The 12,103-nt window shown below is 34.9% G+C and overlaps 1 protein-coding gene across 4 annotated transcripts; it reads right to left on the reverse strand.

Annotated features, from left to right (window-relative positions):
* Positions 1-83: 83 nt before the first annotated feature.
* On the reverse strand, positions 84-11,176 carry LOC140062275 (uncharacterized). 4 transcript variants are annotated; one of them, XM_072108416.1, is made up of 14 exons: positions 10,977-11,176; positions 9,920-10,069; positions 9,353-9,478; positions 8,311-8,612; positions 7,772-8,024; positions 6,208-6,339; positions 5,936-6,049; positions 5,669-5,809; positions 5,317-5,478; positions 4,691-4,801; positions 3,913-4,083; positions 3,591-3,684; positions 2,890-2,934; positions 84-2,414 (listed from the first exon to the last, which is right to left on the reverse strand). In XM_072108416.1, exons 1-14 carry the CDS (start codon positions 11,026-11,028, stop codon positions 2,357-2,359), a joined length of 1,911 nt encoding a protein of 636 aa, XP_071964517.1. In that variant the 5' UTR covers positions 11,029-11,176; the 3' UTR covers positions 84-2,356. The 4 variants fall into 4 exon arrangements, with proteins under 4 accessions (XP_071964517.1, XP_071964516.1, XP_071964519.1 ...); XM_072108415.1 differs by having other exon boundaries at positions 5,915-6,049; XM_072108418.1 differs by lacking the exon at positions 3,591-3,684 and having other exon boundaries at positions 2,890-2,930; positions 5,915-6,049.
* Between the last annotated feature and the right edge of the window lie 927 nt (positions 11,177-12,103).

Genomic DNA, 12,103 nt, shown 5'->3' on the forward strand with positions numbered 1-12,103 from the left:
TGAACAGCAAAGTGAGTTTCATGGATGAGTACATTCAAAATACGATGTTAACAACAATATAATGCAGCCAATGTATAAAAAGGTAACGCACTAATAATAATATTTATTTGGCAAGTTTGAAAAAGGCAGACAAGTTTGAAAAAGGCAGACAAGTTTGAAAAAGGCAGACAAGTTTGAAAAAGGCAGACACGTTTGAAAAAGGCAGAAAAGTTTGAAAAAGGCAGACAAATAACCGTTTTTACTTATCATTAACACATAAAAAGCAGCACACAATTATTGATATTATAAGATATTCCAGTAACATTTTTCAAACTTTTTGACACTTCTTTTCGTGTGTTTATACCATACCCTGTTTTCTTGTAACATTATACAACTATCTACGACTATGTTATCATAAAGTGCGATAGATTGTTCAAGTTCAATAGTAAATACAAAATTGAGGCAATTTTTACAGGAAGGTACGACAGATATTACAAAATGTTACGTAACTATGCGTGCGCAAAATTGTATATAGTTGCTAGTCTTTGGTTTTGTAACTACGGTAATCGTATATCACAGATTGTATATATTTTTATTTATTTTTTATTTATTTAGGCAAATTGACAAGGATAACCATAAGCGAATTAATTCACTAACCTTCTTAAAGATAGCAATATTGTTCACAAGACAAACATTATATTTATATCTAGTACACATAAAATAAACATAAACAAAATAAAGTAATGGTCTCTCGCACAAATATAGTTGCTAGTCTTTGGTTTTGTAACTACGGTAATCATATATCACAGATTGTATATATTTTTATTTATTTTTTATTTATTTAGGCAAATTGACAAGGATAACCATAAGCGAATTAATTCACTAACCTTCTTAAAGATAGCAATATTGTTTACAAGACAAACATTATATTTATATCTAGTACACATAAAATAAACATAAACAAAATAAAGTAATGGTCTCTCGCACAAATATAGTTGCTAGTCTTTGGTTTTGTAACTACGGTAATCATATATCACAGATTGTATATATTTTTATTTATTTTCTATTTATTTAGGCAAATTGACAAGGATAACCATAAGCGAATTAATTCACTAACCTTCTTAAAGATAGCAATATTGTTCACAAGACAAACATTATATTTATATCTAGTACACATAAAATAATATGCAGCATATTAAACATAAACAAACTAAATTAATGGTCTCTTGCACAAAGCCTGAAATCATCTAATGACAAGGACGGTTAGAAAGATAAGTAATACTTCAAGTAAGAATACACACAATTACCATATTGCAAATAATTATGAATAAGCACCTGCTAAAAATATTACAGAAAACACTGCAATATAGAACCATAATTATGACATAGCCGGCAGAATAAATAAATAATCTCCACTTAAATAAAATAGCATCAATATAGGACAATTTAGCCTAAATCCTATTATTTTTGTTTACACCATATTTATTGAGGGTGATTGATCCAGCAATTACTGATCATTAGGGACCCTCAGAGGTTCATAAGACAAACATATACACAAGATGCTCTACATAAACAAAGTCTTATTACAAGTCTTCAGGAGGGGAATTTTGTCCTTAGAAAAAATCCTGACATGTGATGGGACTTGAACCCAGTCCCCTTGAGGTGGTAGCCAAGCATCATAACCACCAAGCCACAACTGCACTCATTAATCTAATTAATATCATCAATCAGGCTTTTGACCAAATTACTTCCAAGCATTATGTTTTTATTTTATTTCAACCACACAGCGAAAAATGTTATAGGATGTCTTAACAAATATTTAGATATAAATATATACAATACAATACGAAACATACAAATAATTATACAGATATTGCATGTTTATAAAATAGTATTTGAATTACTGTTTATTTATCTCAAAGAATTATTTTCCTGATGGCAATATAGTCCTGATAGAATAGTTACCAAAGCTGATCTGAAATGTTATAATATACTGTTAAAAAAGGTAATATCTGTTATATGCAGTGCCACAAATAGTGTATATTGGTTAATAAGTCATTTCTGGTCACTGTCGACCAATTACGTTCAGCCATTTACATATATATATAATAGTATAATATTATAGCAGAATAAAGTAAATCAATATTCCAGATACATAGTTCTAAAGCTCTGTCCACACTATCAAACCAAGTGTGATGTGCCACAAGGTAGTAATATGCACAAATATGACATCATCATGTCCATATATGAGCACATCACTTTTTTTGTCACATAAAGTTTGATAGTGTAGACAGAGCTTAAAAATAAAAACAATGCAACTCTTCATGATTCATTTGGTTTCATGTCATCGTTGTATTTGCGTTACAGCTCTTCGTTATCAAACTGCGTCTGTTTTTGTATTGCATTCCTTGTCTTGGGCCAAGGGTTCGGTTTCTCTGTTGAAAATATTACTCACAGATTTAGAGAATATCTTATTTAGTTTATTTTATCTATTTTTACAAATCCTGGTACTTGTTATGAAGAAAATGACTACAGTAAAACCATTATCATGGGGACATACCTTTGTAGTAAATGTAAATGTACCTTAACAGGGTGTCCCCTGAATAGGGATTGGCAATAGTGTTAATATATATATACTCCTGATGAGTGAGTTGCACGACTCACGAAACAAGCCTGTAGAGACCAAACTGTAGGTTTTACTTCTTTTCCAGACTTAACGTATATTTTAGCTCTACTTTACCGTATTGAGCACTTTCTAGACGGTTACATTGAACCGAACATTTATATATATATATATATATATATATATTCCCTAGTTCAGTTCGTGTGTCCACTCAATAGTGTTCTAATGTGCAGTAGTAACATGCATACATAGTTGTTATTCTATAAGACAACACTTTATGTACTTACGCAAGTTCATTGACTTGGTGTTTATCTCCAATTGAATCTGGCTTCCTACAGTAAGAAAGAAAAGATGAAATTGTATTGAAAGAAAATAATAAGAAACAACCATAAGCTGATCTAATAGAGGTCAATCACTGCATGTGTCTCATGTATATAATCATGTGTATAGCGTTAGATTAACTTCAATATTCAATTTCTTCTTTTTAAGGCTCAAATGCAATCCAATCTCTCTCCACAACACCTATTTAAACAATCTGCCTCTGGGAAAAAAGAAAGCAACAAGAGTTGAAACAGACAACATACAAACACTGAATAAATAAATAAATAAATAAACAAGCAACACAATTAATTGCAATGCACAATTAACAGCTTCTAAAATAAACTGTTCACATATCCATACAATATTTTGACAAATACACATTGTACAGTAAGAGAATATATGCATTATTTACATAGAGATACTAAACCATTACTAGAGTCAACTCGGCGAACAGGGCAGGGAGTTCTTAAAATTAAATCAATCAATCACTCCTCAAATCACACCTTTTTAATTTGCACTTTTTAACATTAATTAATTAGTGTCTTTTATATTTGTTGTTTGTTTTTATTTTATCTATTAAAAATAATATGTAGGTTAGAACCACATAAGTCATAAATATTTGATGCGGCAATATTTGATCAGCCATATTATAACAAAAAAAACTTACTGTCTGGATCTCAGTTTTTGGTAGATGAAAATGATGAAAATGATAAATAAAACGAATACTATAAAAGCACCAATGCTGCAGGCAGCAATTATACCTGTAACAACATTTTCACAAAATTAGTTATACGATACTATGCATTCTATAAATACAACTCAAGTTACACAATTCCAGATAATCTCCACATTTGTTGCGGGTAGTGAAAGGGGCTATCTAAATTAGGTTTCATTAATGTATGCAATCTTGGCCTATACTAAATCACCTAGCATAGGTTTTTGCACACACAGAATGTTGTAAAATGTTACCATCAAACAAATAGACGCACCTTTTTTAGATGATGAACGTGGCTTCTCTGTTACTTGTGAATTGACTGTTTTTGATACATCTCTTAACATCATCACGGTAACATCACTTGTTGCTACATCTCTTAACATCATCACGGTAACATCACTTGTTGCTACATCTCTTGGTGTTGGTTGCATGGTAGTAATTTCAACTATAATGATAACAATTTGTGAATAAAAGAAGTATGAAAAATCATATTATACACAAGTATGTAGAGTAATTCTATATGCGCAGTTGATAGTTGATATCATATTTCTGTAGTGTGCAAAGTACTCTTCGATGAACTGGGTTCTTTAAAGTGCAAACGATCCATATGTGGACTCTTTAAGTCTTTATCCAAGACTTGATTTATAACCAAAATGATAGTCGAGCAGAGACTTCAACCTGTGCCATATATGGCAATAATGGATGCAACAACCCTGCCTTAACTGCTTGGTCGCTTGATTTGATAAACCATTTATGAATATAAATCATACAGTATAGTTAAGAGCTGAACAACACGCATACATTCTGCAATGCAATACAGTAATGTAAAGATTTTGTTTTTCACTAATTTAAAGCCCTGTTTACACTATCAACCTTTATGTGACAAACAAATGTGATACCAAAACAAAAAAAATGTCATACCACTACCATATCTGGGAATATCACTACCATTTTTTGACACATCACACTTTTTTTAGTTTGATAGTGTAGACAGAGCTTAACTGGGTATAATGACTGTAAGCTTTCAAATGAAAGAAACAAATAAAACAAACCTTTAGTTGTAAATTTAATATGATTTGATTCTTGACTGGTACCACCCATGCTAACGGCTACAGCATGCACATCATACAGTGTAGATGGGGTAAGACTAATAAGTTCTGGTACTTAACATGAAAAATGAAAATCATGTTAATAATTTTGTTATAAAAATAGTGTTTCGATAAGATTTATAAAAACTTTTAAAAAAAATGCAATATGAAAGCACACTGCATTTTAAAATTAATATGATGCTTTATCAGTTATTGAAAACTTATAGACAGTGATACTAATTTATCCTGGTTCCCATTGGAATACAACTTAAGGACGTAATTACAATCCAATGATTGGTCAACACACTTGCTTTGTGACTATGTCGCTGTGTTTCATGTTTAATAGTTGGAACCAACCACAGACATTTGCAAGTGAAGTGTGTTAAGCTTCTTATAAATTTAATTTATAAAAATAATTAAATATTATATCTTAAATTTAAAGACAAAGTTAAAATTTCTATTACCTATTTATTATATTTTAACTTGGAACTGAACATATTTTAGAAAACAGGATGTATCATAAATGAAAAAAATCCAATATTTTTTTGCTATTAAAAAAAAATAAAATCGGAATGGAGAATATACAATACCCGAGTTGTCGGAGGATGTTGTTAAATTCTGATCATTGTAATATATGATGTAGTGAAGGCCCATAAACTTCTCAACTGCATTGGTAGAGTTTATGTGTATCTTAGCTATATAAGAACCGACATCTTCTTCAGGTATCCTTATAACTGGAGGTTCTGGTACACCTAAACAACATTATTTAAATAAGAATTTAAAATGTTTGCTTTCACTTCTCGTCTTTTTTAATTTATGTGCAGCGCATTGAGCTTATATGCGCTATATAAGAATGAACTATTATTATTATTATTGGAGCTAAAACATAACAAAATGTAATCTATATTGAGTTTAATGTAGAAATGCTATCAATCAACTTACTGTGTATAATTGTAACTTTGATGGATTCTGCATGTGTATCACCAGTTTCCACCTGATCTCCGCGGCATTCAAACGTTCCATCTTCATGTATGGTAACCTTGCTAATGTTTAAAGAGCCTCCTTCAAGAATGTCATATTGTCCTTATTGAGAAAAGAACATGTTAATAGGTAAGAAGATCGATTGATTGAATAAGAACTTTGATCAACAAAGTCAAATTAAACAGAAACTAAAATTCAATCAATTACCAGATACATTGAGGAAGTTACCATCAAAGAGCCACGAAACTTTTGGTTTTGGAAGTCCAGTAACATCACATCTTATAACTCCACCCTCATAAAAAGTTATATTTTGTTTATGTGGCGCTTGTACAACTATCGGTTCTACCAATAAAAAAGATACAAGAATATATCATTAACAATTAGAATTTTTTTCAAAGCTTTTTTAAGAAAAGAATAGTCTAAAAACAAATATTATTTCCTATATCTCAATTGATATTTGTTTGCTGATGTTTGTTGAGAAACATTATTGTTAAATATACCTCTTTTTAATATTTGGAGATTATTCTGAGAATGTTTGCCTCTACATGTATAAGTGCCATAATCTTCATCATTCTGTAACCATGCCAGTGTAAGCTTGGTTTGCCATGGCTGCAAATTTTCAGTAAAAACAACTAAAAAATACAGAAAATGTTTGCAATCAATATAATATATACAGTAGGACACTATTAATAGGACACCTTCAGGACTTAACAACATTTATATATTTATATATATCGTAAAACATAGTTTTACAATATATATTGCCCCTCTTTTATTTCACTGGAAAGTTATCTTTTGATAGGATATCCCCTTGATAAAGGTTTACCTTGCAATGGGGATGTTCTCTGCATAGGGCGTCCCCTGCATAGGTTGTCTCCTGCATAGGTTGTCCCTGAATAGGAGTGTCCCCTCCATAGGGTGTCTCCTCCATAGGGTTGTCCCCTGCATAGGGTGTCCCCTGCATAGGGTGTCCCCTGCATAGGGTGTCCCCTGCATAGGGTGTCCCCTGCATAGGGGTGTCCCCTGCATAGGGGTGTCCCCTGCATAGGGGTGTCCCCTGCATAGGGGTGTCCCCTGCATAGGGTGTCCCCTGCATAGGGTGTCCCCTGAATAGGAGTGTCCCCTGCATAGGAGTGTCCCCTGCATAGGGTGTCTCCTCCATAGGGTTGTCCCCTGCAAGGTGTCCCCTGAATAGGAGTGTCCCCTGCATAGGAGTGTCTCCTGCATAGGGTGTCCCCTGAATAGGGGTGTCCCCTGCATAGGGTGTCCCCTGCATAGGGTGTCCTCTGCATAGGGGTGTCCCCTGCATAGGGTGTCCCCTGCATAGAGTGTCCCCTGCATAGGGGTGTCCCCTGCATAGGGGTGTCCCCTGCATAGGGGTGTCCCCTGCATAGGGGTGTCCCCTGCATAGAGGTGTCCCCTGCATAGGGTGTCCCCTGAATAGGAGTGTCCCCTGCATAGAGTGTCCCCTGCAAGGTGTCCCCTGCATAGGGGTGTCCCCTGCATAGAGTGTCCCCTGCATAGGGTGTCCCCTGCATAGAGTGTCCCCTGCATAGGGGTGTCCCCTGCATAGGAGTGTCCCCTGCATAAGGTGTCCCCTGCATAGGAGTGTCCCCTGCATAAGGTGTCCCCTGCATAAGGTGTCCTCTGCATAGGGGTGTCCCCTGCAGGGTGTCCTCTGCATAGGGGTGTCCCCTGCATAGGAGTGTCCCCTGCATAGGGGTGTCCCTGCATAGGAGTGTCCCCTGCATAGAGTGTCCCCTGCATAGGGGTGTCCCCTGCATAGGGGTGTCCCCTGCAAGGTGTCCCCTGCAAGGTGTCCCCTGCATAGAGTGTCCCCTGCAAGGTGTCCCCTGCATAGGGGTGTCCCCTGCATAGGAGTGTCCCCTGCATAGAGTGTCCCCTGCATAGGGGTGTCCCCTGCATAGGGGTGTCCCCTGCAAGGTGTCCCCTGCATAGGGGTGTCCCCTGCAAGGTGTCCCCTGCATAGAGTGTCCCCTGCAAGGTGTCCCCTGCATAGGGTGTCCCATCGGAGAGGTTCTACTGTATACACAAATATCAAACCTGGAGGGTTTATATTTTGCATCATGGTATTCCTTGCCAAGTCAATAGTGATGTTCCAGGAGTTTGCTGCTTCTGTTGCTGTAAATGATGACACATGTCCATAGTTTTCTTCCAGGTAAAGCATCATATCAACTGTTTTCCCTCCATGTATAGCATCATCCCCTATCCCATATGGCGCATCTTTCGGCTTGTCAATAGCATTAACTTGACGATGGTCTACTTTCAAATTATCTTCATCTTGATAGCTAGAAAGCTAAACAGTGTACATAGTGAAATTAAAATAATAAAATTCAATGAAAATACAGTATAAAAATAAAAATATACCAAAATTGAACCCTATTATTTTAATCTATAAATCTATGTATTAATTATTGTAATAATATTAATGAATAAACTTCCTGACAACATATGACTGAGGAAACTACCAATCAACCATACCCTATAGCACGTCAAGTCTTTGTTAAGCTTGATGTGTCCATATATGGACATAATTATGTCATATCACTACCATATTTGGACACTAATTCAATTGTACGTACCTGCACCAACCTGTCCACAGTCTCGTTATTTTGAATGTTTACTTCCCAAAACACGAGTCGATCAGACACCAACACAAGCACTACTTCTTTATCTGTATTCATGTTTCGGTTTAATATGTTAACATTTACATTCGTGTAGACTGGAGACTGAATCCCATATACCATAGCTATGACATGGACTTCTGTATCCGTTGCAATGTTTGATTCACAGCTTGTGTACTGAAGAGGGTCATTACCAACTAAAGTTGCTGTAGTAATGTTTTCACTGTTTCCTCTTATCATATGACAATCATTAAGTGAAGCTGGAAAATAATTTGGAATACTGATGTTAAATACACACATAATTTAAAAAAAATTTGTTATTTTATTAAATCAAAAACAAACAGCGATAATTACCGCCACTAACAGGTTTGATACAAACAAAGCCAGGACTGTTTAAAGCACCTTGATTGGTCCTAACATTGATCAAGGGCTTCTCTTGTCCAGTGCCCACCTTGACCAGAGGAAAGGCATAAGCCAATACATCTGGGGCAGATACTAGATGCAGGGGCTGCCACAAGAGTCAGCAATGCTGATTTCAAATGCCTAACTGGACCCCAGCTCCATATACAGCACCCGATATTCCCAGATGGTCTCCCATCCAAGCTCTAACCAGGCCCAACGTTGCTGACAAGAACCGGTGTCTAAACAGGAAGCCATATACGCACACAAAGAAAAGGTTTGTTGTTTTCAACTTTGGAAAAAAAGTGTGATGTTCCTAAATATAGCAGTGATATGACATCATCATGTCCATATATGGGCACATCACATTTTGATAGTGTAGACAAAGCTTTAGAGAACACACCCTCGCTTGTAACGAGATAAAAACTAGGGCAAACACGCCATTTCTAGTGGAAACATGGCATTATGTTAACACTTAGTTAGGTTAAGTGTGCTGTAAAATAATAAACTACTTTTTACAATTGCTAGTCTGATGGTATTACAATTCAGCGCAGTTTAAATTAATTTAGTTTTAAACTTATACAAACAATATATACAGTACCTAAGCAAGAACATGGATCAATTCCAAATTGCTGGCAAGCACAGAATCCATTGACGCAAGAAGCAAATGAATTTTGACAGTAACGACCAAATTCAGCATTACAAGATTCTGCATTATCACAGTTAGCTAAAATAAAACATAATTCATAACGCTATGGTAATTTTTCTATTCATTTGAATTGATTACTGTATCCCTAATTTAGTGAATGTTCATTGATAAAAATTGTTAAATCCATAAACATTTAATACCGAAATATGGGGGTCCCTTTTATAAATAGAGCCCTTGAAATTATATATTGGCATGTCATGCATAGTTTTTACATTTGATTGAAATTTGAGTACATTGTTATTTTGTTAGTGGTCTAGATGTAGTGTAATGATTTAATGTTAGTGGTCTAGATGTAGTGTAATGATTTAATGTTAGTGGTCTAGATGTAGTGTAATGATTTAATGTTAGTGGTCTAGATGTAGTGTAATGATTTAATGTTAGTGGTCTAGATGTAGTGTAATGATAAAGTGAAAAATCATGGTTTATAATTAAGTCTTGCACTGGCAGTGACAAACTTACCACCTTCTTCTGATGGTTGAAATGTATCTATTTTATTACTTGAGGGTGAAATCCATTCTGGTTGAGTATAGTCCACACTCTCATCTGTACATGTAAGCTGAAGGTTAGACTTCACATATTGATTACCAGTTGGTTTGAGGACAACAGAAGCTGAATATTAAGTTAAAATAATATTATAGATAGTTTGTTCATTGTCTGAATGATGTGATTAGTATTATAACCTGGCGCTACTGAACGTCTGCACCTAACCCAATTAAAAACATTCAATAGGATGGATGTATTATTTGGTGGCGGTAATAGTGACCATAAAGTCTTTATGCCCAGTGATGTGAAGTACCATAGCCTCTATAACACTCATGAAAAACTAAATAATAATATAAAGGCCTACATAAAATGGAAAATAGTACAAACAACAACAGCCATTCAAGTTGGCCTTATCTATGAATTCCAGAAAAAAAAATGTTGCTAATGGCTTACCTTGAGATAGACACTTAGCCTTTTTGCCTCGTTAGTATAGAAGTATATAGAATAGTATACAAATAATGAATGTTTATGAGTGCAATGGTACAAATAATGGCACGAGGTGAATGATGAAAGGTTATATCAACGAGGCAAAGCTGAGTTGATATAACCTTTCATCATTCACCAAGTGCCATTATTTGTACCATTACACGAATACAAAACATTCATTATTTGTTTTATATAACATCTAGACGGTTTTTTTTCGTACACAAAAATGTTTCAAAAAGTACTATTTAACGATCGTTGAATAGTGCGTACTATTGCACGCCATGTGACCCACATTCGTCCAATCAAATGACAGGAATTTATATAGGTGTTATATAAAATACTTTATTACTAGCCTGATTGATACTTTTTTGGCCTAGCCTAGCTAGTAGTAGGCCTACACTCAGATCTACTTTACTTACTTAGCTAGTACAGTAGTAGCTTACTCTAGGCATGATCCATGGAGGTATAATACCTCCATGCTCTAGCTAGGCTAGGCCTAGAAATTTTAAATTTAGTACAGTACAAAATGTATGTTGCATACACTTACAGAATATACACTCGATCTCAATAGCCAGCAGTAACAATGCTTGAATATACATTTGCCTAGAATTTCAGCATGGTATAACGGTTTGTAGAGACATTATTATTCGTACTGTGGGTTGTATGTGAAACAATGGACGGAAACAACATTAGTTAAGGCACAGTTAATGTACAGAGTTCATTACAGCAAAAGATACACACAGTAGCTGCTTATGACGTCAAGTACCTGGTAATGTAATTGTAAAATGGTGGGGAAATCCCCATGTCTAGGCGCATGCAACATTTGTTGTATGGGCGGCCATTAGTGTCATAATATATAACAAACAAATAAATAAACAAACAAGACATAATATAAATAAATATATTACAGTATTATTATAGAATTATTATAATTACTTTTACAAAACGTCAACGTCTAAATTTTATCAATCTAGGGAGTCAAAAATTGTGACCAATCAGATTAGCATTTTACAGTCCTGGTTTGTGATTGGTTAAATGTTTATAGTATTGTGTACATGCTAAATATAATATGGCCAAAGGTTATTAGGTGAATTGCTAAGTGTGCTTGTGTGCAGTGAGAAAGGAGACCCAATGCCATAGCTATGATTATGAACAAGATTTCATACTCGAACGAAATAACACATTTATAATATTTGTTATTATACAATAAATTAAGATCATCATTAGTCTGGCTTCCATATTGGAAACACGCAAGCCTCGCTACCACGTCAAGGTTGATGATCACAGCGAGGACTTACCTGTGGTTGGTTCCATGTCAAAAACTGTATCTTCCTGTTTTTTCTGCAATTCCATCCTTTCTCCAGTATCCAAGTACCGCACATGTATATCTATTAGAGGGGCTGGTCCGGATATAATCTGCTATGCCACCTACTATGAAGTATCATATAAATGTTGAAACCTGGTTAAGAAAAACTATAGTCACCTGTAGGGAAAACTTACAATATCAATGCTATCTTACACCTTTCCAAACAAAATAACATGATTTGAAGTGCATTGCAACTTAAACCTGTAGATTCTTAGCTACACACAACCTGCAGTGAACATTTATTATACCAAGATAATGAAATTACAAAAAATAACCTGATTTGAAGTGCATTGCAACTTAAACCTGTA

The sequence above is a fragment of the Antedon mediterranea genome, chromosome 11 (genome assembly GCF_964355755.1).
Source record: "Antedon mediterranea chromosome 11, ecAntMedi1.1, whole genome shotgun sequence".
Classification (NCBI taxonomy): domain Eukaryota; kingdom Metazoa; phylum Echinodermata; class Crinoidea; order Comatulida; family Antedonidae; genus Antedon; species Antedon mediterranea.